At 32.8% G+C, this 23,966-nt stretch overlaps 1 protein-coding gene across 1 annotated transcript; it reads right to left on the reverse strand.

The window, feature by feature from the left end:
* Positions 1-1,305: 1,305 nt before the first annotated feature.
* On the reverse strand, positions 1,306-23,147 carry LOC111063275 (ATP-dependent RNA helicase A-like). Its single transcript, XM_039428901.1, has 14 exons — positions 22,959-23,147; positions 19,343-19,556; positions 18,520-18,759; positions 17,081-17,301; positions 13,643-13,754; positions 13,135-13,226; positions 12,161-12,370; positions 10,946-11,120; positions 9,915-10,085; positions 8,770-8,927; positions 6,990-7,139; positions 4,569-4,676; positions 3,435-3,550; positions 1,306-2,295 (listed from the first exon to the last, which is right to left on the reverse strand). Exons 1-14 carry the CDS (start codon positions 23,073-23,075, stop codon positions 2,124-2,126), a joined length of 2,256 nt encoding a protein of 751 aa, XP_039284835.1. The 5' UTR covers positions 23,076-23,147; the 3' UTR covers positions 1,306-2,123.
* Between the last annotated feature and the right edge of the window lie 819 nt (positions 23,148-23,966).

The raw sequence follows: 23,966 nt of genomic DNA on the forward strand, positions 1-23,966 counted from the left end.
CTAACAAAGACAACTGAACTTAATGCCAACCTGACAAAATTATTAATTTAGTTGCCAGTTAACAACTGTTTCAAAGAGGTACTCTATCTAGATTATAGTTCTATAGTAACATATGATATGGAAATTTCAATTATAATTGAGAGATTGGGAGAAGAAGAATATACATGCTAAGAGACGAACTTTAAACCCTTAAAAACAACCCTTAGAGTTAAAATATTGCCAAAAGATTTCTTAGTGCGCCTCTAAAGGGCCAACTGAACATACCTACCAAATTTGAACGTTTTTGGTCCGGTAGATTTTTAGTTATGCGAGTGAGTGAGTGAGTGCCATTTCGCTTTTATATATATAGATAAACAGAACACAATTCTCTAAAATGATCGTGTCTATATTTCACAGCTGCTTCATTTATTTAATTTTCATTCATTATTTAATTTATTTACTTTCACAGCTATTTTTATTTATTGATAAACAGATCACAATTCTCTAAAATGATCGTGTTTATATTTCACAGCTGGCTATACGTCATCTTATGAATTTCGGTTATGCGATATTTTGATTTTTCACATACTCACTCGCTCACTCACTTTTGTACTATCCACAGACGACGAAAGTCTCAGCTGTTTCAGCCAAGGATGAATTATCCATATTTAATGTCGTTCAGCGAGTTTTCCCAAGGATGAGACCTAGTGCAATCGAATGTTTATATCATAAACCTACTATGTTCCAAATTTCGTGAAAATCGTTAGAGCCGTTTTCGAGATCCGTTGAGCATAAATATATACCCATATAACCACATAACCATATAAGTATATACAGAAATTGCTCGCTTAATATAATAGGATTTTGTCGAATCTTATATTAGATGAGAATCTGTGCTCAAATATGTACAGCTTAATCATCAAATGTACCTGTAGGAGTTTATCTAGTGGGAGTCCGGTCCCACAAGAAGTCAAATTATCATTATCTGTTAATCTGGATTCTCACACAACAGTGACAGTGACAGTAGAAATATAATTCCCATAGGTTCTAATGGGATTATTCATATTCGCTCGGCCGGGCTGAATGGGAATAGTGCAAATATAACTCGTAGGAATTAAATTTTCACGGTTCACTGTCACTTTTGTGTGCGAATCCAGCTTCAAACTGAATAATTAGAATAAACCTGACAAAAGTGTAATTTTGTGAGGTTATTATTCATCATTCAAATTTGGAACCAATAACAAGATGGCTACCAACAATCACACAACACCGTATGCTTTTTCATTAGGTGAATTGGGAAAAGGCCGATCATGAAAAAGATAAGCGTTTCAGTATATTTGAACAATTTTATTTCTCAATGGAAAAGTAGAAAAATATTATAAAAAGACAACAATTTTCCTTTACAACTGGCAGTAAAGGATAGAAAGACTTCATTAACAGATAGAGAATAACATTATTAACAGATGCATTAATCGAATGAATGATCTAAATGAGATTCATTGATTGATTTATTAAGATTAGATTCATAAGCTATTAATGCTCGAAAACCAATAGACAGGTAAAAATAAATCATATATTTTCCTTTACAACTGGCAGTAAAGGATAGACAGACTTTATTAACAGATACAGAATGACCTTATCAACAGATGCATTAATTGAATAAATGATCTAACTGGGACTGATTGATTAAGATTAGATTGATAAGCGATTAATACTCGAAAAACAAAAGACATGTAAAAATAAATCCTATCTGAACTTGAAAAACAGTCTTCTAAAATAAGTGTAAGTTCCTATTTTTCACTATAATTGTACTCTGAGCCTAAAAATTATCATATTCAAAAACTAATCTATCATGATGAACACATTATGAGAAAGTTATATTTTTTGGTAAGTTCCCGTAACAATTAAAAAGGTACTGACTTCATTTAAAGGCGCACTTGAGTGTTTTAATGATTGGAGTGTTCTCCTGAATGGAGAGAAAATTAGTTAGTAATTATTAGATACTTCTAATAGACTCTTCTGCATTAATCGAACAAATATTCAAACAGATTAATAATAATACTCAGATTGAACAATATTGTTTGGCGACTTTTCGAGCCTGAAACCAGTTGATTTGGCTGGTTTTGGTTGTTTTTTCAAATTCTTCACAAATCGAAATCGGTTTCGCAAAGTTGTTTGACAACAGTTGCTAACCTTTGGTGGGCAGCTTTGCGGGCAGCGGACGGATGGGAGACGACATCATGCAGCGCCTTCTCGATCATCTGCCTCACGCACATGAGGGCAGCGGCCGCATCACGGTCCATCTTCAACGGTAACCTGTGCATCGGGAACAAAGTAACAGGTTGATAAATTCAGTTATTCAACAAACCCTAAAGCTGCGTTAATACTAAAGTTGGCAACAAAAATCGTTTTTCCCGACTTGATAAATTCTACCAGATTAAACAGAACTTGGCAAACACATGATGCTTAGTCTAATATAATTTATAAGGACAGGAAAACATAATCATTGACAACTTTGGTGTAGACGTGAATTAAACCAGTAAACAACTTTGAAAACTATCCACGATAATGATTTATCACAACAAACTTACCAGAATCTTGAATAGCATGTTACGGTTCATTAAACAACCATTACAATAGTGAATTGAATTCAATTTATTCATTTCCATAGCATAATACAACAGATTATAGAATATAATACATACCGTACAGTATTTCAGAACTCTGTATCTTGCACTATTTGAAAAGGAACAATCTGTCAAATTTCATGAGAATGTGATGCCGCGTTTGGCCATAAATGTGGGACATTTATGAACATACAAACATAAAGAGAGATGCAGAACCGTCGACTTGAATCATATACCTCACTTTGCATGGTTAAAACGGATTTTTGTACATTTTAAATTAGAGTTGTTTTGAATGAGTTGCTTCTATTCTGTTCTGTTGCTTATGTATAAACTCAAAATCCATATGCTTACGATTTCTATGTATTGTGCACTCTATGTTATTAAGTGGTAAACATCATTTCAACATCAACCTAAGGTAGAGAAAATGATTTTTCAACATTTCGAAATAGAGTGGTTTTGAAGGAATTGACGTTAATAATCTGTTTCTAACATTGAGCAAATAATTTCGAAACTAGAAATCTCTAAGCTTTCAAATACATTAAGTTCACTAAGTTCACAAATGCAACAATAGGTTATTTAATGTGAACACCATGCTACATCAAAAGATAGGCTGTTTGCTTCCAACAATATTTCTGTAGACATGATAGAGATTGACTTTCTTGAATTTTAAGCCACTTGAACAGTTGATTGAGTGGGTGCACTTTGATGATACCTCACTACTCATCACAGTAAGATGGCTTTGAAATCCATAAAAACTTACCAAATTGCTGTACCTTCTATTCCCTACCACTGTCTAATAATGTTTGGAGAATGCGTAGGCCTACTTACCAGTCATCAATCTTCACCACTCCGTTCTCATAAACAACTTTGCAGTTTGTGAAGCACAATAGATGAATCGGACTGACCATTGTCAAGTTTTTGCACACATTTATCGAAGTTTCAGTCTGAAAAATAAGAAGACAATATCAAGTTATAAAATGATAAAATAGCAGATAGCAATTTGGTACGAGAATAAAAATTGTAACAATAAAAATTCACACATATATTATTGGAATATGTATTGAAAATAGATAGAGCAATAATGAGAATAAAGGATTACGTTAGTATCTGCTTGTATCTGAGACCTTAAGACTGAACAAAGTTTTATCACTCATTATAACAGAATTAATTGCTTGTCCAGTGATTGATGAATCCAGTCCAAAATTATATTATCAATTCATAACAAACCTTTATTATAACTAGATCTGAACTAAATAGAAACATCTTCATTTGAGCAACATAGTCAATTTTGATAATACGACACATTTATCTACGATAGAATGAGAAAACTATGGAAATATTCTTCAATACAGAATACAAACACAAAATATATACCTGGAATTACAGTATGAATCTTCATGACATTAGAAATCGTAATGCATTAAATTACACGTGGGATCGATAACATTGAAATTTCAATACTCCAGAGGATCAATGCAATTATTGACAAGAAATATATGATATTATGCAAAGCTCTTCACAGGTATCATCGAATTTTTTCGTATCATAATTTTCAATAACTGAAATTTTTATCCACGTAAATCTGCGAGTAGGCCTAAGATATTCATTAGCAGTAATTCATTCTGTAGCAGTTAATTCACAAGTTCACATATTAATAATCGGAGAATGATCGACTAGATCGATAGTTGGCATCACAGTTTAAAAAAAATCAACATCGCATTTATGTCCTTTCTGCTATAATACAGAATAAAATAGAATAAAATCGAATTAACATTCAAAGGCATAAGCCTGAGAAACCGAAGTTCTCTATATAGAATTCTATATAGAATGTGTTCAAGGGATATAAATTTGTGACGAATTATTGCTGTCCTTATACCTGAAACATAAACACAATTTATTGGTTTATTGTCCCCATAAACACAATTCATTTGATTGTGGAAGAGATTCACAATGTAAACTGACCTGCTCCCCAAAAATGAAAATCGGGAACGGAGGATTGAAATCAATATCAGAGTAGCCAATCAAGGACCGGCCGGAGATCAGTCCAAACTTGCCATTTGGCTGGAAAACCTACAATGAAAAAATATGAATAGAAATGGTAATAAAACGATTCAGTATTCTACAAATAGCCATGAATACAATACAATAGAAATTAATCGATGAGATTAAAGAGAACCAATTCAATTATTGACAAGGAGTATCTATCTTGTTAGCAGAATTTTACTGGATATATTAAATGATGACTGGCTTGTGAATATTTGCCAAGTTGAATAGAAAACCGTTCAAATATGATGCAGCCTATAAATGAATGAAATAAATATGATTCTATTGCCTTTAAAATCTTAGAACAATAGGCAAAGTCAAATATTGAATGCAGTACGACAAAAGATAAAATCAAGTTTTACAGCAACTGTACACACAAAATTACATTACTTTAATTAGAGTTTTAAAAATAATACAGTAAGTAAACTGTAAGTCAATTAGATTTTTCAAATAAAGTAATAGAATTCATTTGAATGCACTAAACATATTCCTTACAGCACAACTTGAGCCTTTTGAACAATACATGAATACAAATAGAAACCTCTTAACTCTAAGTAACAATTACTCCATTCTCAAAGAACTCTTCAACACTATAAAAAGGATTTATCACAAGCCAATTAAATAACCTTGTCATGAATTTCTTTTCTGTCTCTAATTTTGAATCTGTAGGTGATTTATTGAAAATTTTTATACCAAATGTATCATAACTTTTGACTGTTTTGGATAACCTCTGATAGGGGATATCAATCCTATGGTAATTTATTGTGTTATGGCTATGAGTTTTATGTCTTAATTTTGAATTAGATGAGTTTTTTAACATGCAATAATACTGTCTATATGTAAAATTCACTATTTTCATTATTCTAAGCTGGACAAAAAGAGCTTACAATGTGCTAGTCTATGAGAATAATTTAAAACCCTGACCACCTTCTTTTGCAATAATAAAATATTTTCTGCATCACTACTATTTCCCCACAGTAGTATGCCATATGTTGCAATACTCTGAAAAAAGGCAAAATATGTTGATCTCAAATAATTATCTGGAACATGATTTTTCAGTTGTCTGATCAGAGAATCAGGTCCGAGAACTGATCCCTGTGTGACACCGAATTTTACACATGCTACATCTGATTTCTTATCTTCAATACACACCACTTGTTTACGTCCCACAATATAAGTTTTAAATAAGCTAAGATCTGCTCCACACACGCCATAAAATTTGAATTTATCCAGTGAGAGAGAGAGAGAGTGCACAACACAATCAAAAGCTTTGCTCAGGTCACAAAAGGTCACCTGAGCATACTCTTTATTTTCAAAAGCGCTCAAAATATTCTTGACAAGAGCATCCATGGCTCCGGTAGTTGACCTACCCTTAACTGCCTATATAACTGCCTATGCATTATGGTCTCGAGGACTGACTTTTGAAAAACATGGAACCAATTATTATTATTATTAGCGTATGGCTTTGAATGGTGGGGAGACCCAAGGGTAGTTCCAACTCGCCGTATATAGACCAAAGTTCCCTAATGGGAAACCGGACACTAAGGTTATAGTGAGCACAATACTTTAAATTTACACTTTTCACTTCACATGGAACCAATGAGATGGGACGATAGCTACCTGGAATATCTTTAGGCCCCTTCTTATAAACAGGTACAATTCTGGAAACTTAGCACTTCAGGAAAAACTCCATCTCTCAGGCATCTATTTATACAATATGTAAATGGATTTAAAATATTTTGAATAATTTTCTTTAATAGATTACTTGAAAAGCCGTAAATATCAACACTGGATGAAGCTTTAAAACTAAGCACTATATCAAGCACTTCACGTGTGGAGACTTTGTGGAATGAGAATTTTGGCTTATCCTGGTTAAGAGGGAAATTGAAGGTTTGTTCCAATAAATTCTGTGCCGTTAAATTGGGCCGATTAATCTTTATCATGAACATCCATCACTGCGTCCAAGAAAAAGTTATTAATTTCATTGGATGTGAATGGAATTGGATCTTTTCGAGCCTCTTCCTGAACATATTTTATTATTTTCCATGCGGCTTTGCACTTATTACTAGTAGACTCAATTTTAGAAATGTTATATGTTTTCTTAGCTTTATTAATCAACTGCTTATATGATCTTCTAATATCTAAATATGCCTTCCAAGCTTCATCAGTTTTATAAAGGGAAGTTTCGTTGCCATAGCTCCAAGCCATGGAAAATCCACTACAACATTGAATAATACAACAACGATTTAAATGATTCCCAACCGAGTGAGTTTTAGCTCAATATTTCTGAGGTGTTGGATGACATATATCATTAGTCAACTAGAGATGACTGGTACTTACTCGTTTTTTAAGCTTTGGTTTAACTGCACAAACATTCGGATAAAATGCTTGGCACAAAAGACCAGTTACAATGTCAAGTTTATCATCCATGGAGTCATGAATCGATGGTACATCAAAGCCAAACCCGCACATCCTTGTGAAGAGTTGATCCTGAAACAATAAAGACCATTTATCAAACACAGTTTATTCATCACTTAATTCTCAATCCGAATCTAACAGATTCAATCTAACTCTGTACACATAACGTTGACAGAGTGGGAGATAGATAAAATAATGAAAAATTGCGTGTGTAAGCTCTAAAGTAAAGTAATATACACTATTACCATAGATGAAGGATAAGTAAGATGAAGGATAATAACTATATTATTTTTGTCTCTGCTATTACCTACTAGGGCGTTCTACAGTATAATCAAAATGAATATGAGAAAATACTCTTAGAGCATTACTATTCTAATTTCTTTTCAACACTTCTCAACATTTCCAGATAATTACATTAATTAATTAATTTATTTATTTAATCATTCAGAATTACACAACTTACAGAAAAGTACCACATATAAACCCAAAACGGTTCCAATTCTAATTTATACAACAGTCCAAAAAATAATGAAATAAATGAATAAATATTACGGATTCACAAACTCAATGGAGCCATAAATATTTGTTGAATAAAAATTTGAGTGAGTCAAAAATCAAAATTCTGTATTTGACTGATGATAGTTGGTTAAGTCAGAATTATCGAACAGGAGAATAAAAAACAATATTATTACTTATTAAGTATACCAACAGCAGCAACAAAGCAATACTTCACTTTGAACATTTTATTTTATAAATGCATAAGGCCGCATTGGTCCAAAATTAATTCAGAATTGTAATCCCTTTGAGCGCGGTTTTCCAAATTAAATGTGTCCAGTACAAAAGTTGTACTGCGTACTGCGTACTGTACTGCTTAGCCCATCGAATATGACTAATATTTTACAAATCAATCACGAAATTACGTTTAATATCGGGGACCAAGCTTCGCTCTGGAGTACAAAAGCATGAAAAAGAAGAAATTATAATAATATTCATAGTTCGTACAGGAATGTTTTATCTAATCACAGTGAATTGATAATTAATCAATTCCCAGAGGAATGCAAAAATTTTCCTCACAAAAGCCAGTTAAATTTTAATCCTGATTAATTTCACGTGAACCAAATCAGAGTAGACCATTTCAAAAAGACGGTTGTACTGGAGTTAATCAGGATTAAAAATAACCCGCCTTTTTTGCAACCGGCACTAAGTACCTGATTGAATGATTACAAAAGTTCAACAGCTGAGTGATAATTTTGACACAGTCCCACACACATGAACTCGCTCACTCACTTCCATCATCAACAGACGACGAAATAATTATTATCAGCTGTTTTTCCAAGGATGAATAATAATTATCATCCTTTTAATGTCCTTCAGCGAGTTTTCCCTGGGATGAGACCTCGTGCAATAGAATTTTTATATTATAAACCTACTATGTTCAGAATTTCGTGAGAATCGTAGGAACCGTTTTCGAGATCCAGTGAAATACAAACATAAAAACATATAAATAGAAATTGCTCGTTCAATAGTATAGGATTGGAGCGAATGTATAGCCTATTGATACATTTGAAGCTCTTCCAACATTCTAGTTTTCTTCATTGCTTTATACTACGTGATATAATTAAAATAGAGAGAACAATAATTTTATTCGATAATTTGATAATGTACAGTACGGTACCATTTGCAAGTAAATGAAGTATCTTACCTCAATCCTTAAAATATCATCAAGCAAGTTGAGAGAGTTGGTTTGGTAATACTCCTGAATGTTACTCAAATTCTCTCTAGACGATAAGACTTGCAGCACTGCAATATGGTCGCTGTATCGCTGCTTTCCAATCATTTTCATATCTTCACTAGGTTTATCTACAAAATAATGATAATTATATTACAAATGGTTCAATTACAGAAAATCACTATAGTGAGGTCCACGTTCTAATGGGAGTATTTGATTCAAATTCGTGTTGCTCTCTTTGTCTATCATTCAACAAAGCAGATAGCGTTATCCTTTTCTTTCTCCGCAACGTTACCAGATCGTTTTCTAAAAATTTAGAATTATGTAATTAGAATCAAGTAACAGAATATTTGATCTCAATCATGGAAATTTAATATTTAATCATTGAAAAATATATTTTCCTGACGAATAAAATATAATTTACAATAATTCTAAGCAAGGATAGTGTTATTTAATTTTACATCAGATATACCAGTATCAGCTATCATCTATAGAAGGCAGTGGCAAGGAAGAGAATATACAATGCTGTTCTTTTATCTTTCTCTACAGTCATTATAACGTAGACCTCACTATAGTAACCTTATTTTGAAAGGACACTAGAAAACTGCATGATCGGCGAAACTAGTCTTGTTTATTATAAAATGCATTTCTGTAATTAACATTCAAGTAGCCCTATAAAAATACTCAATTGGAAAATTATAACAGGTTGTCCTATGGAGGGTTGGCTTTAGGGTTGATCTAGTAGTAAGGAGCGATACAAACTTCGGTCTGCTGGCACCGCCTGGTTAGTGGGTTCGAATCCCGCCGACGATATGGACGTTTCATCATCTCATCAATTCACCAACGCACTTTTAATTACCCACGCAAAAGCAAAAAGCTTATACGGTCATCGTCCACAATAAAAAAAGAAGAGGAGCTTTTATCAATATACATGAATATACACGACTTCTAATGTTAGGCTACTTAGAAGTTAGAATATAATGAAGAGGTACTTTGGGTAGAAACTGTTGAAAAAATTGTGTTTTGCTTCAACACTGAATATTTAAAGCAAAATGGATTTGAGCAAAAACATGAACAAGAATTTGCTACACTGAGTAATATAAAGTAGATAAGATTACCGAATAATTCCTCCTGAACTGAAGCATATGCAGCAATCTTCAATATTTGAGACGGGCATTCGAACAGGGTGCTCATCAACAGCATTCTACCGACTCTAGGATCAAGAGGTAGTCGGCCCAACATTTCACCCAATGGAGTTAATTCCATCCGGCTATCCAAACACTGGAGTTCTGCAAATAAAATCAATTTAAAAAAATAGAAATAAAGAGTATAATATCATTATTATTAAGAAATCGTACTAGAAGAATATGCAAGATTCAGAGACAACAAGTAGAGGATCTTTTAGCTGGAGCAGTTGAACTGTGCATTCAGTTGAATATCAACAATTGGAAAATTATCAACTTTACTCAACTGTAAGATAGCTTTCAAGGGTGTACGACCTCAAATTTATTGTTGTGTTGTATAAACCCTGTTTTATTGTGTTGACTGGCCTATATGTCAAATTGTGATATTCTATTGAGGCTAATAAATATATTCTATGCTATTCTATTCTAAAGCAGGACATTACTGATTTTGAACATGATCAATCAATAAACGTGTGATTTATCTCCAGCAGTAAAATTTTCAATGGGCATGTGATACAAAAGAAAATTATTTTATTTTGTTCGATTAAATCCAAAGCAAGTTCAAATTTCACACGTGAATTCTCAACAAAATATTCAAATAGAAACAGACTAACGATAGAAATGGCATAAAATTATTGACAAAAGAGATCGATGAATATAAAATATCCTTTTATTTTTTTTTTTATTAATTTTTAATGTTATATTAATGTATTAATCCCAACTATCGATGAACAGAAATATCCTTTTATTTTTTTTTATGTTCGGTAAATTCCAGATTTAGACTAGTTTTATAAATGTTGGGGGGAAAAATTGGAGAAGAAGCCAGTCTCTTGAACAACAAATGTTCATGATAGGAATATAAAATGATAAGAATATACAATGATAAGATATATAAAATGATAGGGAGCACCTATAATACAAAAAAGCAAAACAAAAAAAAACATTCAATATGTCAAACAACTCACCACTCAACAAGCGTTCCGCTTCTTCAATGGAACGGAGAGGTGGGGGTTCTAAGGTGCTATTCAAGACATCTCTGATGTTTCCCATCTTCATAAGTTTAAGAGACAGTACAAGGCTGTACAAAGGCGCACGAGACATTTGAGGCTCAATATCCAATGGCAGCTCTTCATATCTTGCCTGAATTAAGAAAAAAATTCAATTTCATAGAATAAACAATAAATCATCGATACATTTAATTAATTATTTAGTTTTATGAAAAGCCAAAGCGGCCAGTCAGTAACGTATATAGATCAAGCGGAATATGATAATGCATTTATTCAAATGCTGATTTATTTATTTATTCAATCATTCAGAATTATACAACTTACAGAAAAGCACCGCAGGCTAACTTACACCCAATACGATTCCAATTCTAATTTATACAAAAGTCCAATAATGTAGCTAGAGGTTATGTGTCACTTCAAAATTCTCCAAGTGAGAATTCTATCCAGAGGTTGTGTTGGAGTATGGGTAACATATCTGTTCGGTAATGGGGAGGTGCTGAGTTCGATTACCGCACAGGCAAATAATTTTTGGATAGTAGCTCTCATAGAATTTTCTTCTAGCTGTTTCCTCTGTTGCCAATAATTGCACTAGTACAAGTCTTCTTCAGGATAGCTGATAGCAATCGAATGGGAATTCTGATTAAGAATTATAATTCTAAAAAGGCAATATCAAAATCCTCTCAATCAGTAATTGATTGTAATTACCTAAGTGCAGTTACTTTTCAATCATATCAATATTATTCATAAGATATTTGCTGAATAAAAGTACTGATAATTTCTTGGGTCAATATTAAAGTTTTTAATGCATACTTTCAAGTCTACATAATGTATACATTATATCTAGTAAATTAATGCATTTTAAAGTTGATTGTAAGAGCTGTATTCAAATTCAAATTATAATAACCTAAGTGCAGTTAATTTTCAATCATATCAATATTATTCATAAGATAATTGCTGAATGGGATACTGAAAATTTCTTGGGTGAAAATTCAACTTTTTTAATGCATACTTTGAAGTCTACATGATGTAAACATTATATCTACGGAATTGATGCATTGCAAAGTTAAAACAAGTTCATTTTCGGAGCAAATAAATATGCTTCATTATTGATGCATAACAGTTTGGAAGAAAGAGTACTGTAGACCTGCATATACGGCATGATGATTTATGTACCTTAGTGCAAAGTCTGAAGCAAAATCCAGGCCTCAATCGCCCAGCTCTGCCTGATCGCTGGTTGAGATTCACTTTCGATGCCCACTCAGACACAAATTTGAAGGACAAATTGTCCTGCGAAATTGAAATGCGCGATTTACAGCTATCAATCACGCAAATCACATCATCAATTGTTACAGACGATTCAGCAAGGCTTGTCGAAAGAATAACCTAAACACAAAATACAGAAAAAAGTGGAATTTAACAAAATCTTTGTCAATGAGCAGTGGATCATAGATCAAGAAATAAACTGGAAAACCAATCTCTATCCCTGCCGAGTATATATAACATAACAAAGTCTAACATAAAGTAAGGTAGTTTACTATTCTACATTCTAGATATTTACTTCCACACAATTCAGCAAAATCCCAATTCAAAAATAGTTATACTAAAAATTTAGATTTTGATTGATTGCTTCATTCATGCAGATTACATACATACTGGCTTATACACTGCTATATATTAGCTTACAATACAGCAATAGCTTACTTACAATAAGTTTCAGATGAATTTACAAAATATAAACGAATATAATATTGAACTGTGCATGATATGGAAGAAAACAATTCAGAATTACTATAAGATAATATTGTTTTGCATCTACATGAATATTGGCGAAGCTTTGAACATATCAAAGTCCATTCTTTGGTAAGAATACTCAGAATATCCTTCCCAGTAACTCTCTACCAAACTTTTGATGAGATAAATAGAAAATAGAATGGAATGAATATCCAGTCTACAGATGGAAATTACTGACATATTGCAATTATTCAAATGCTGATGAATTAATATTATTATTACTAAACGAAAATCCAAATTAAATACTGTAATTCACCCCGAAGACTTCTGCTACTGCAAATATGAAATATGAAAAATATTGAGCTGTTTTGAGAAACTGAAAAATTAACATATATACTACCACAAGAAGTTCTTACTTTTGTCTTTCCAGGAGGAGCTGGCAGGAAAACTTGCTTTTGCTCAGGACCCTTGATTTTAGAGTGTAGAGGCAGAACACAATAATTGGCACCTGAAATATTTTTACAAACATTTCAATCAAATCAAATAAATGTATTTCCCAGAATGTTAGATACAAAAATGAGAGTTACAGTACAATACGATATAAAGGAAACCCCCTACAAGACTACTGGTCTGTGTGTAGGAGCAATACTAATTATATTTCAATCAGAACAATGATAAAAACTCAGCTAAACACTTTTATAATACTTTTTCAACAGCTAAAAAAGTTCGTTATTCAGATTGATTGATTTTTATTATGACGTGCTAGGTCTCGATAGACCCATTTCACTAAACAACAGTACAATACAAAACAAATAAACTGAATACAGCAATATTCAAATAATATGCAATATAAATTATTTGGAATCAGAATGATTCTAAAACTGAATTTATAATTTTATTGACATTGACAATTTATATACTCACTATTGATCGATCTACTCAGATGTCCTGAAGCTTTGCTTATGTCACCCCATCCTGGTAAGAAAACCAGTATTGAACCGTTGATGTTTTGCTCTCTGGTCCACACAATGATAGCCTGTAATAAAATGTACAATCAGTTATTCATCAGACTTAACCTATTTCGTACTATTAGTGTAACATTTTCTAAATTTGGGAGAGGAATAGCACATGGTTACCTTATTTTTCCTCTCCCTATCTTTGGCTGAAGAACGTTGAGTCTAAATCTAAACTCTATGGGCCAGTTTCCGAGCTCGGGATTTAGGAAAGTTCTAGACTTTAAACAGCTGGAATCAGAAAATTGGCTTTCCAAAACGGGGCTTAGTCGCAGTGAATAGTTGCAGCAAAATAAAACTTTATTTTCTCATTTCTATAATTGGAAACGTTTCACTTTTTGTGTAGTTGAAAAGTTGATATTGTGGTAATTATTCATATTGAATGAAAAAGACTAAGAAATTGTCAAAAAACCACTGATTTATTGATAATTAGAAAGACCGGTTTCGGTTATTACACCATTGTCAATCTCTGATAAACTAAAACTAAATACAAGAGCAGCAGAATTTATACTAGTAGGCGAGTACTGCTATTGGTCGAGGGCATGAACGCCTGCCATTGGCCTAGCTAGACAGTCTCCTCCTCCTCAACGGTGTGACAAAATGGCGGCTTAAGCAACAGAATCGCCATGATAATAAAATTTACTTTTAGTACAAAATAAGAACCAAGAAAACAAGTGTGAAAGATAATAAAACAAATATGTAAATGGAAAAACTATTGACTAATGAATGCTTACAATTTTATGATAAAACTAAATTTGTAGTGTTGTATTGGTTGAAATGAATCTGGTCATTTAAACTATACTGGGAATTTTCCTTAATTACTCTTGTTATTTCTAAAGCCTCTAGAATATTCAAAGATCTGCCTTTGTTATTAACACGCAGAAACTCAACATTCTCCTTAACTGTGAACTTGTGATTATTTGTTATCAAATGTTCTGCAAAGTTAGATTCCCCATTTTGTTTATTCCAATCTCTGATGTGTTCTTTAATTCTACTTTTGAAACTTCTACCAGTCTGACCCACATAACAAGCATTACAATCATCACATTTAAGTTTGTACACCCCGCTTTTATCCCAAATATCAATTTTGTCTTTACTCCAGCTAAATAGACTATTTAAAATCGGTTTTGTCTTGAAAGCAACATGAAATCCATTCCTCTTCAATTCCTTACCTATCTTTCCTGATGGCTGGAAGTCATCTATTGTAATCCCCTTGAACAAGATCCCTAACCCTCTCTCTCCATCTGATTACAGGCCTATTAGCTTATTGTCCGTCTTGTCAAAGGTTCTGGAAATCATTGTTCACTCTCAATTGAGCACATTCGTTCATGGCTCTGGATTGATTGGTGACTTTCAATCGGGGTTCCGTAGTGGTCATAGCACCACCTCTGCACTCCTGAGAGTAACTGACGACATCCGTAGGGCCATGGATAATAGAGAGCTAACAGTTCTAGTCCTAATAGATTTTAGCAAGGCATTCGACAGTATTTTCCATCCTACTCTACTCTACAAACTCAGAAAATTAGGTTTTTCCAACTCCACTGTGGCATGGGTGAGGTCCTATCTTCGGGGTCGGTGTCAGTGTGTGAGAGTTGGGGATGCCTCTTCACGGTGGCGTGAAGTGAACAGAGGAGTTCCTCAGGGTTCGGTATTGGGTCCTCTATTGTTCAGCATTTACATAAATGACGTGACAAGCACTCTACTTACGACCAGACATCACCTGTATGCAGACGATTTACAAATATACCGACACTGCAAGAAAAATGACTTTGGTGTCACAGTTGATGAGGTCAATGCTGACTTGACTCGTTTGGTACAGTGGACTGATAATAATGGACTAAAAATTAACGAGACAAAATCGAAATCTATAGTGATAGGTTACTCAAGACTTTTAAACACAATTGACATATCTAACGGACCATACATAACATTGAATAACATACAATTGGAATACAGTTCTGACGTGAAAAATTTGGGACTGACAATGACAAGGACTCTTGACTGGACCAGCCACGTGACTCGGACTTGTAACAGGGTCATTGGGGGGATCATGACATTGAAGAGGATCTCTGACTTCATTCCCTTTCCTACAAAGGTTATGCTGGTCAAGACTCTGATTTTCCCAATCTTCAACTACTGTGACATTGTGACTCTTGACATGACAGTTCAACTTTTGCAGAGGATGCAGCGTGCACATAATTATTGTGTTCGCTTTATCTTCAACCTGAGACGTGACGACCATGTGACCGAATACTTTAACAGACTTGAACTCATGAAGCTGCGTGAGAGTAGATCACATCATGCTTTGTGTTTCCTGCATAAGATATTGAAAACCAAAACGCCTAAGTATCTGGCAGTGAAGTACCGTTACTTGGGTGATTTTGGCCGTGGAGGAACGCGGCATGGATCCCATCTGCTGGCTGTCCCAACACATAGGACTGTTATGTTCAATAAGTCGTTCCTTGTGACAGCCTGTAGTTATGGAATTCTTTGCCTGCTGAGCTGAAGCTAGTTGAGGGACGTCGCCGGTTCGGCGCGGCTGTCTTGCGGTGGATCAGAGGTGGTGGACTCGGCTGGAATGCTCCCTAACCCGTAATTCAAGTCTATATAGTGTATATATGTGTGTGTGTATGTGTGGTTCCTCTCTTTCTTCCTTCTTTCTCTCTTCCTTTTCTTTTCTTTCTTCTCCCTTCTTCCCTTTCTTCTACCGGAATAATCTATGGATTTGGACTGAAAATTCTCAACTGTATTCACTTTTCTCTTCTTCCTTTCTGCATAACCACCTTTACGTACTCAAATTCGAAAGGAGTTCGAGTTTTCTCTTTTTTTTATTTTTATTATATTTATATATAATTATAAATAATTATAATATAATAAAAAATTAAATATAGTTATTATATTTATATATATTTTTTCTTGTAAATTTTCTAAGTTATTGTTTTCTTTTACTTTAGTTCATTGTTTATGATGTTGTTTTAGTTGTAACTTAGTATTGTATGGAGGGTTAAGTGTAAGAGAGGGCCGGCTGCGCCCTAACTTCGCCCTCCTAGGTTTTTAATAAAGGCAGCGATTCAATTCAATTCAATTATCTTATCAGATACAAGGCCTAAATATGGGATTGTTATCCAAGTCTTCTCCTCACAGTTTGAGCCTACAAAGCTAGAATTGATTGAAATTTGTCTATTAATTTTACTCAATAATCTGTCCACCATACTTTCTTCATACCCATTTGTTAATCCGTTAACAGTTGAAACCGTTATTCCACACTCTATTCCTTACTTATTATTCTATTTTATCCAAAATGGTAATTCTGTAATATTACATTTAATATTCTATTGTTATGCCATACCTCAATCAGCTCACTACTGATGGCTTGCTCGTCATAGCAGGCCAACGTTTGCAATGTTTGTGTAGAGTAGGCTGAGCTGTCCAGCACTCCGCATTCGCTCACATCTTCATGGCTCTGTCCGAATGACGAGCATGCATCGCTATCCTCTTCTGCATAGATTTCGCCATAGGGATCATTGAATTTGAATTTGATCAGTTCAATGCAATCTTCCAGGAAGTATTCTGAAAAATACAAACATACTAACGATAGTAAGCTGCCTACCAATCGAATGATTGAAGCTAAAGAAGACAAACAATAATCTGGACTGGAAATGACAGATGAGAAACGGCGATTAATCTTCACATACATGAAAGAGGTAGCACTCTTGAAATATTATATATAATTCCTCTAAATTCTGTATCTTTCAGATTGAAATCTTGTAAATAATTTGCAATTCTTAATAGCTTCACAATAATGATCAAAATAGTGTAAATTAGTGCACTATAGGAAGATGCCTGAATAAAGGAATACCTTGATAGGGTATATAAAGTAATTAAAAAGATTTACTCTTCTTAATTTTATAAAAATTAGAATGAACTAATACCTAAGAAATCAAAATTCTTTATGCTATTACAACATTTTATAAAAAGATAAGCTAAACTAAAAGCTTTTGGGCCCATAACTCAATTATGATATTAATCTCTTTTTGAATAAATTAAATATATCTAAAATAATTTTTATTAGAATAATTTTTGTATCCTCCTTCATTTTTCTTAGAATAAATAACTGATTTTGTGAGCCACTATTTTCCAAATAATGTAGCTTCTTTCATTCAGATTATTTTGATTATACTTGCTTGATTGCAATAATCAACTAATTACATGATGACACATATTATAAATAATTATTCGTACTTGACTAACTCTATGAAGCCAAAACGCCGCTTCCTTTGTAAATTTACTTGTACAACTTTTAAATCTCATGATTTTTCTGTTTCAAACGAAGAGAGCGTCATTCAATCTAAAAGTTATTAAATAAAAACAGGGTGAAATCGTCCAACAGGCTTGTTTGTGGTGATTTTCTTTGTTTAGACATTAGGCTCAAACTAATAATTGAATATCGCCACGTGTGTTTTTACTCAATTCGTAATTTTTGGCCCAATTAATGCTTTGTTCAACAACTGGAAACATATGAACGACCAGAACGAAAACATTTTTGTTTTGAAGTAAATTGCATCTAAATTTGATTATTTCCAACATATTGCGAATTTTAAGCAAATATTCGATTCTAAGCCTAAGTTTTGCAGCTAGTTTTTTTAATATAGAAACATGTAGGATGGAATAGCCTATTGATAAGCAATACATCGACCAAGCAAATTCTTATAATATTTTCTTATCTATAACCATATCTTCACAAAGATAATGATGACATCACATCAGAGGCAAAACTCCATGGCTTACCTTTCACTGGATAACAGTTTCCATGCACAGTAATATGAGCACATCCATCGAAATAACTTGAAAATAAGTCAATATTGACGTCAGCAGACATCAAAATCACTTTCAGTGAGCTGCAACTCTTCAGCATCATCCGCAACATCATCAAAATGTAATCAGTTTCCAAACCTCTCTCATGGATTTCATCCACTATGATGTGCGACACGCCGACCAGTCCATTTTCTACTCTTCTCAAGAAGTAACCTACAAATTGAAATTGGAATTATCTTTATTCTTCTTCTTCTTAGAAAATACAAACAATATACAATATACAAGTACAAAACTTGAAGAAGGTTCCTCACATTGGCAAAGCCTGTGTGTTAGGGAATACATGATAAAGTATTTCAATAGAGTTACTTGAATTGTTCAATCATTATAGAAATAGCTAGTACCCTTTTAAAACGGTTTTAATTAGTTTTGAATCAGTTGAATGTGTTGCAACCTAGAAGCTTAGTAGCATAGCGAAAATATAGCACAAGAAGATATCCCATAGTTTATGTTTCAATTTTCAATCTTAACACAAGCCGATACTCATAGTAGTTTTTTTTGTGAAGCTATGTGATGCTGTTAGTGTCTCATACTGTGCAGTTTTTACACTCTATCCGGCCAAGTCAGTAATAATAGACATTAGTCGGCTTAAGACAAGAAAAAACGGCTAGAAATCTGGAACAAAAACGACCTATACCATGGGATATCTTCTTATGCTATCTTTTCCCTATGGTAGAAGCCACTCTAAATACAAAATGAAGTGCAAATTGAATGAGAAGGAGAAGGTGGGTTGGCAAACCTGGAGTGCAGAACAGAATGGAGCCGTACGGACGAGGAAGAATGGAGTCGAAGCGCACAGCGTAGCCAACACTCTGTCCCAGAAACTCGTAGCGTTCGGATGCCACTCTTTCGGCCAGCGTCGAAGCGCAGATACGCTTCGGTTCGATCACAATGATATTGCAATAAGCTCCCTTGTCACTCTCGATTGCATAGTCCAAAATGTACTGGCAAACCTAAAAACATCGCCTCAGAGGTTAGTATATTGAGTGGAGCGATAAAGAAGTAAGGTGAATGGATAGAACGGAGGATGTAGCATATTCGAAATGTAATTAATTTCTTATACTGTTTTTGGTGAGATATTGACGCAATCATCCATGATAAAAACACTAGAATAATGTCTAATAATATCACTATTTATTGAAAAATTACATAGGCTACATATTTCAACATGTATGGTGTGATCTTCATTGTCTGAAGATGATGTTTTCATTATTGTGATTTATTCATGATACAAACAATATCTATTTTATTCAGGCCTGTTTTCTAGATTTCATTAAATCTGATGGACCATTGAACCTATGTATTTAATATTTATTTATTCCATTATACTATTGACACAAGCAAAAATCAAAATGATTGTTTAGTAATGGTATTGTAGAAATGATTGTTTTCAAATGTGTAAATGAGTGCATTGAGTACATCGGTACAGTAATGTTTCCAGATCTATGATAAAAAAGGGAATCAATCAGTTTTTGTTTATTGAATCTATTTCTATTGTTATTTGGCTAAGTGATTACATTTTTTCAATTGTTTTATTTGTTAATATTATTGTATGTAAATATGTTTTAATAGCTTATGCTTGTAAACTACAGCAGTAGAAAGTCAACTTATTCTTTCTTGTATTGTGCCTATTGTTGTATTGACTCCTCCTCTAAACACGGACTTGTTCCATATTAGAGAAGTAATTTTGAGGGGAATATATTGTAGAATGTACACTTTCTGAAAATAAAATGAATTTGAATTTGAATGGTTGAGGGATGAACAACATTTGGATTAAAAAGTTCAGATGAGTTAGGATATCAATTGTTAAAATTTTACAAACATTCACAGTCGTATTATTTACAATAATATAAACACAAAAAAATTTTGAATCTTGGTTTGTTATAAATGTTGAAAACTCAAGTATTACACTTCAAAATCCATCAAAAAATTCAAAAATATTTTTAAAATTTCAAAGCTAAAAAATAACAAAACACATACACTACAAAAATTATCTTTTTTCGTTATCTTTCTTTCTGTTGAATAGAAAGAAAAAATAAAAACCTAAGTACCCTATTCTTAAATTGTTCATTTACTACATGATAGGGTGGACCTACTTAGATATTTATTTTTTCTTTCTACTTCAAATGTTATATATAGAGGTTACATAACGATAAAACACATGAAAAATATTATGAAGAGTTACTGGTCTATTAGATTTAATGAGAAACCACCCCTTGTAACCACCCTCATTCACCTTCATATGTAGAAGTTCTACAATATTCCTTCTTCAAGTGTTAAATCGATAAATAATTATTGGTAGATCATGACATTCATCAGAAATAAACTATTTCACTAAGTAAGCCTCACAATACGAGGTCTTGTTTTTTATTTTTTAATAACATTCATAAATTATTTTCTTGCAGTAGCCTAAATAATAATAGTAATAATAATAATATCGTGTGACCTGGCTGGCTCAGGTCTGGTGTTAGAGTTTTCAGGTCGCAACTGATCAATTTCAGGGCCTCTGACATGACCTAAATAAATAGTGATGAACAGAGGGGGAAAGGAATCTTTGTTTCCTGACTGATGCCTTCATAAGATTTTCACTTATGCGTAAGTATGAGGTGAAATGTTTTTTCAGTTAGGGCTACTCTTGAATATAAATGAAAATATAGATCTAAGTACCCTTTTCAAAATATTGTTTACTAACAACATGTTTCGGCTATAATTATGATGCCATTATCAAGTCAATAATAATGACATAATGCTTGATAATGGCATCATAATTATAGCCGAAACATGTTGTGAATAAACAATTTTAAAAAGGGTACTTGGATTTATATTTTTATTTATATGAAATGAAGTGATATTATGAACAATCATGAACTGGCTGGGATTCAGTTTATAAACTCTGTTTATAAAAGGTTCGTAGGCGTGTTATCCAACTACTCTGTTGGATTCCACATAAATCCATCAAGTTAAAAAGAGATTTTACGAACTCTATCACTTTCTAGAGAAAACTAATCAAAGTTATGAAAAATGACAGGCAATACCCATCAATGGGAGAAGAGAAAAATGAAAACGAGTGAAAGTTGATCAAACAAAATCATACAAAATCAAGAACAAGTTAGGCTATCAATAACGTTTTATTTATTCATTCCAAGAAAACATAGAAAGGCTCACAGACAAACTCCAGTACGAGCCTTAATGACATATATGATAGTATAACATTACAATTAACATACAAAAGAGAAAACAAAAGAAAATAATATCGCACTTCATAAAATATTCACGATTCATTATAAATAATAAGATCAGAAGAGAACGATATTTGGGTTAGATTCCGGAAAGTTAGTAAAGGGGTTTAGGATGAAAGATACATAGCCTATAGAAAGAAGAAAGATTTGAAAAAAGAGAGTTAGTAGAGCTCAAAAATAATATTTTATTCATCAATTGAGGAGCATAATTTTTCACAAGATTTTTGAATGTATTGTAGCGGTCATAGAAGGGGTCAAGGAATGGGTTTAGTCTATTGTACAATCTCATTGTTCTATTTAGGTAGGAATTGAAATGGTGAGCGGTTCTGACAAACGGTATTTGAAATAGCATATTAAGTCTTGGTCTATTGCATGGAACATGAAAATTTAACAAATTGATGAAATCTGGCATGAATATATTATTATTTAGAATTTCATATAGTAACATAAATTTCATATGAATCTTCTGGTTTTCAATTTTTGGACTTTAAATGTTGACCTTAAGGTTTCAGTGGAAAAAGCTATTGGAAAAAAGGTATTGTACTTTTTGAAATAGAAACGTTCTACTAAAGATACAGAACAATCTTAATTTGAATTGTTGAACGTCTTACTTGACTTGACTAACATAGTTCATTTAATAGACGAAATCCATAGTAGCCCCGAACAGTTTAATCGTGCATAATTGAGTTAATGTAGCTCACAGTATTAAGTATATTGAATCTGTTAAATCCAATCGTGAATATGGACTTCAAAGATAATCAACAAAAGCGGGTTTGTTTCTTCAGAGAAGTTTTACCATAGAATTTTCCAATATCAGAAAATAAAATATTTTTCAATGAAAATATATTTCCAATGTGAGTAGTCGGTTCTTGAATGATATTCAATTAAATCTGAAAATTTGTACTTTCACATAAAAGCAAACACCTTTCACAAATAGCTTTCTTTGCTAGTACTATAGTGTTGATTCTAGATACTACTAGATCTCACCTGAACTCGCCTTGAGCTCCAGAATTATATTGCTAGAAAACATGAATGCTAAGTATGATTTGTGAATAATTCTTGTTTCTTATTTATGAATTAATTAGAATGGGATTGGAATAAAAATATTTTACTCACTTGTGTAGACTTTCCACTGCCTGTACTTCCTTTTAGTATGGTAACTGCATTGTCTTTGATGCATTTAAGAATTTTCCTTTCATGCTTGTAAATTGGCAGTTTTTCACGTTCTCTCATACTGTTTTTGAACGCACGCCTTTGTAATCTATCCTTGAGCGAGGTCCTCAATTGTTTACTAATATCCGACAAGCTCATCTGAAAAATATAAAGGCACTAAATCATTCCGTATTACATGATTTTGAAAAAATCGTTTTCCATTTACGAATACATTTTAATGAGAATATTATGGAATAAGGCTACTATATAGTTGCAGATGAAGGAGTATGGAATACTTAATTAGTTTTCTAGCGGGTAACCCGTGCTCCGTAAGGGTCTATTTTAAAACTTGACAAACTGAAAACTTGACGTAATGAAGAATTGAAAAAAGGCCTATAACCATCCTCGGTTAATTAAGAATCTATATGCAATTTCAAGGTAATCAGTCCAGTAGTTCAGACGTGATTATGCGTCAAACAGAATTTTTCAATCCCGTTCGTGTATAAGCCAGTTATTTCCTTTATTATATTATAGATATCAAAATGCATGACTCCATTACAAACTTACGGTATTCACGAGGAGATTCTAATAGTTAGGTTTATTGTATAACTTGGAATTTAAATCTTGTGTTCATATACAATGTACATGAAGTACAAGTTCTTAAAGAAATCAACATTATAAAATTATATTGAATCTCAAAGAATCGTCTACGAATCATAGCAGAATGGTAAGCAGATAATGAAATAAACAAAGCTATTGATATGATGGCGGAAAGGTTTATACAGTATTTTACTAATTCCTCTCAGGTCAAATAATTAGAAAGCACAGTTTTACTGTTGAAATTATTGTCTCGGTAGTGTATAACTATCTACTAACTAAACTATTACTGTTTATAAACTACTCTATTGAATTTAAATATATAAATTTGGGAGAGAAATAATACAAGAAGTATCCTTAGTTTTTCTCTCCCAT

This window comes from Nilaparvata lugens, chromosome 5, assembly GCF_014356525.2.
Source record: "Nilaparvata lugens isolate BPH chromosome 5, ASM1435652v1, whole genome shotgun sequence".
In the NCBI taxonomy this organism is placed as follows: Eukaryota; Metazoa; Arthropoda; class Insecta; order Hemiptera; family Delphacidae; genus Nilaparvata; species Nilaparvata lugens.

Coding starts and splice junctions, on each gene's coding strand:
- LOC111063275 (XM_039428901.1), bottom strand. CDS start 23,075: ATGAGAGAACGTGAAAAACTGCCAATTTACAAGCATGAAAGGAAAATT. Junction 13,227..13,642: donor TCTGAGTAGATCGATCAATA/GTGAGTATATAA, acceptor AAAATATTTCAG/GTGCCAATTATTGTGTTCTG. Junction 11,121..12,160: donor GCTTCAGACTTTGCACTAAG/GTACATAAATCA, acceptor TTCTTAATTCAG/GCAAGATATGAAGAGCTGCC.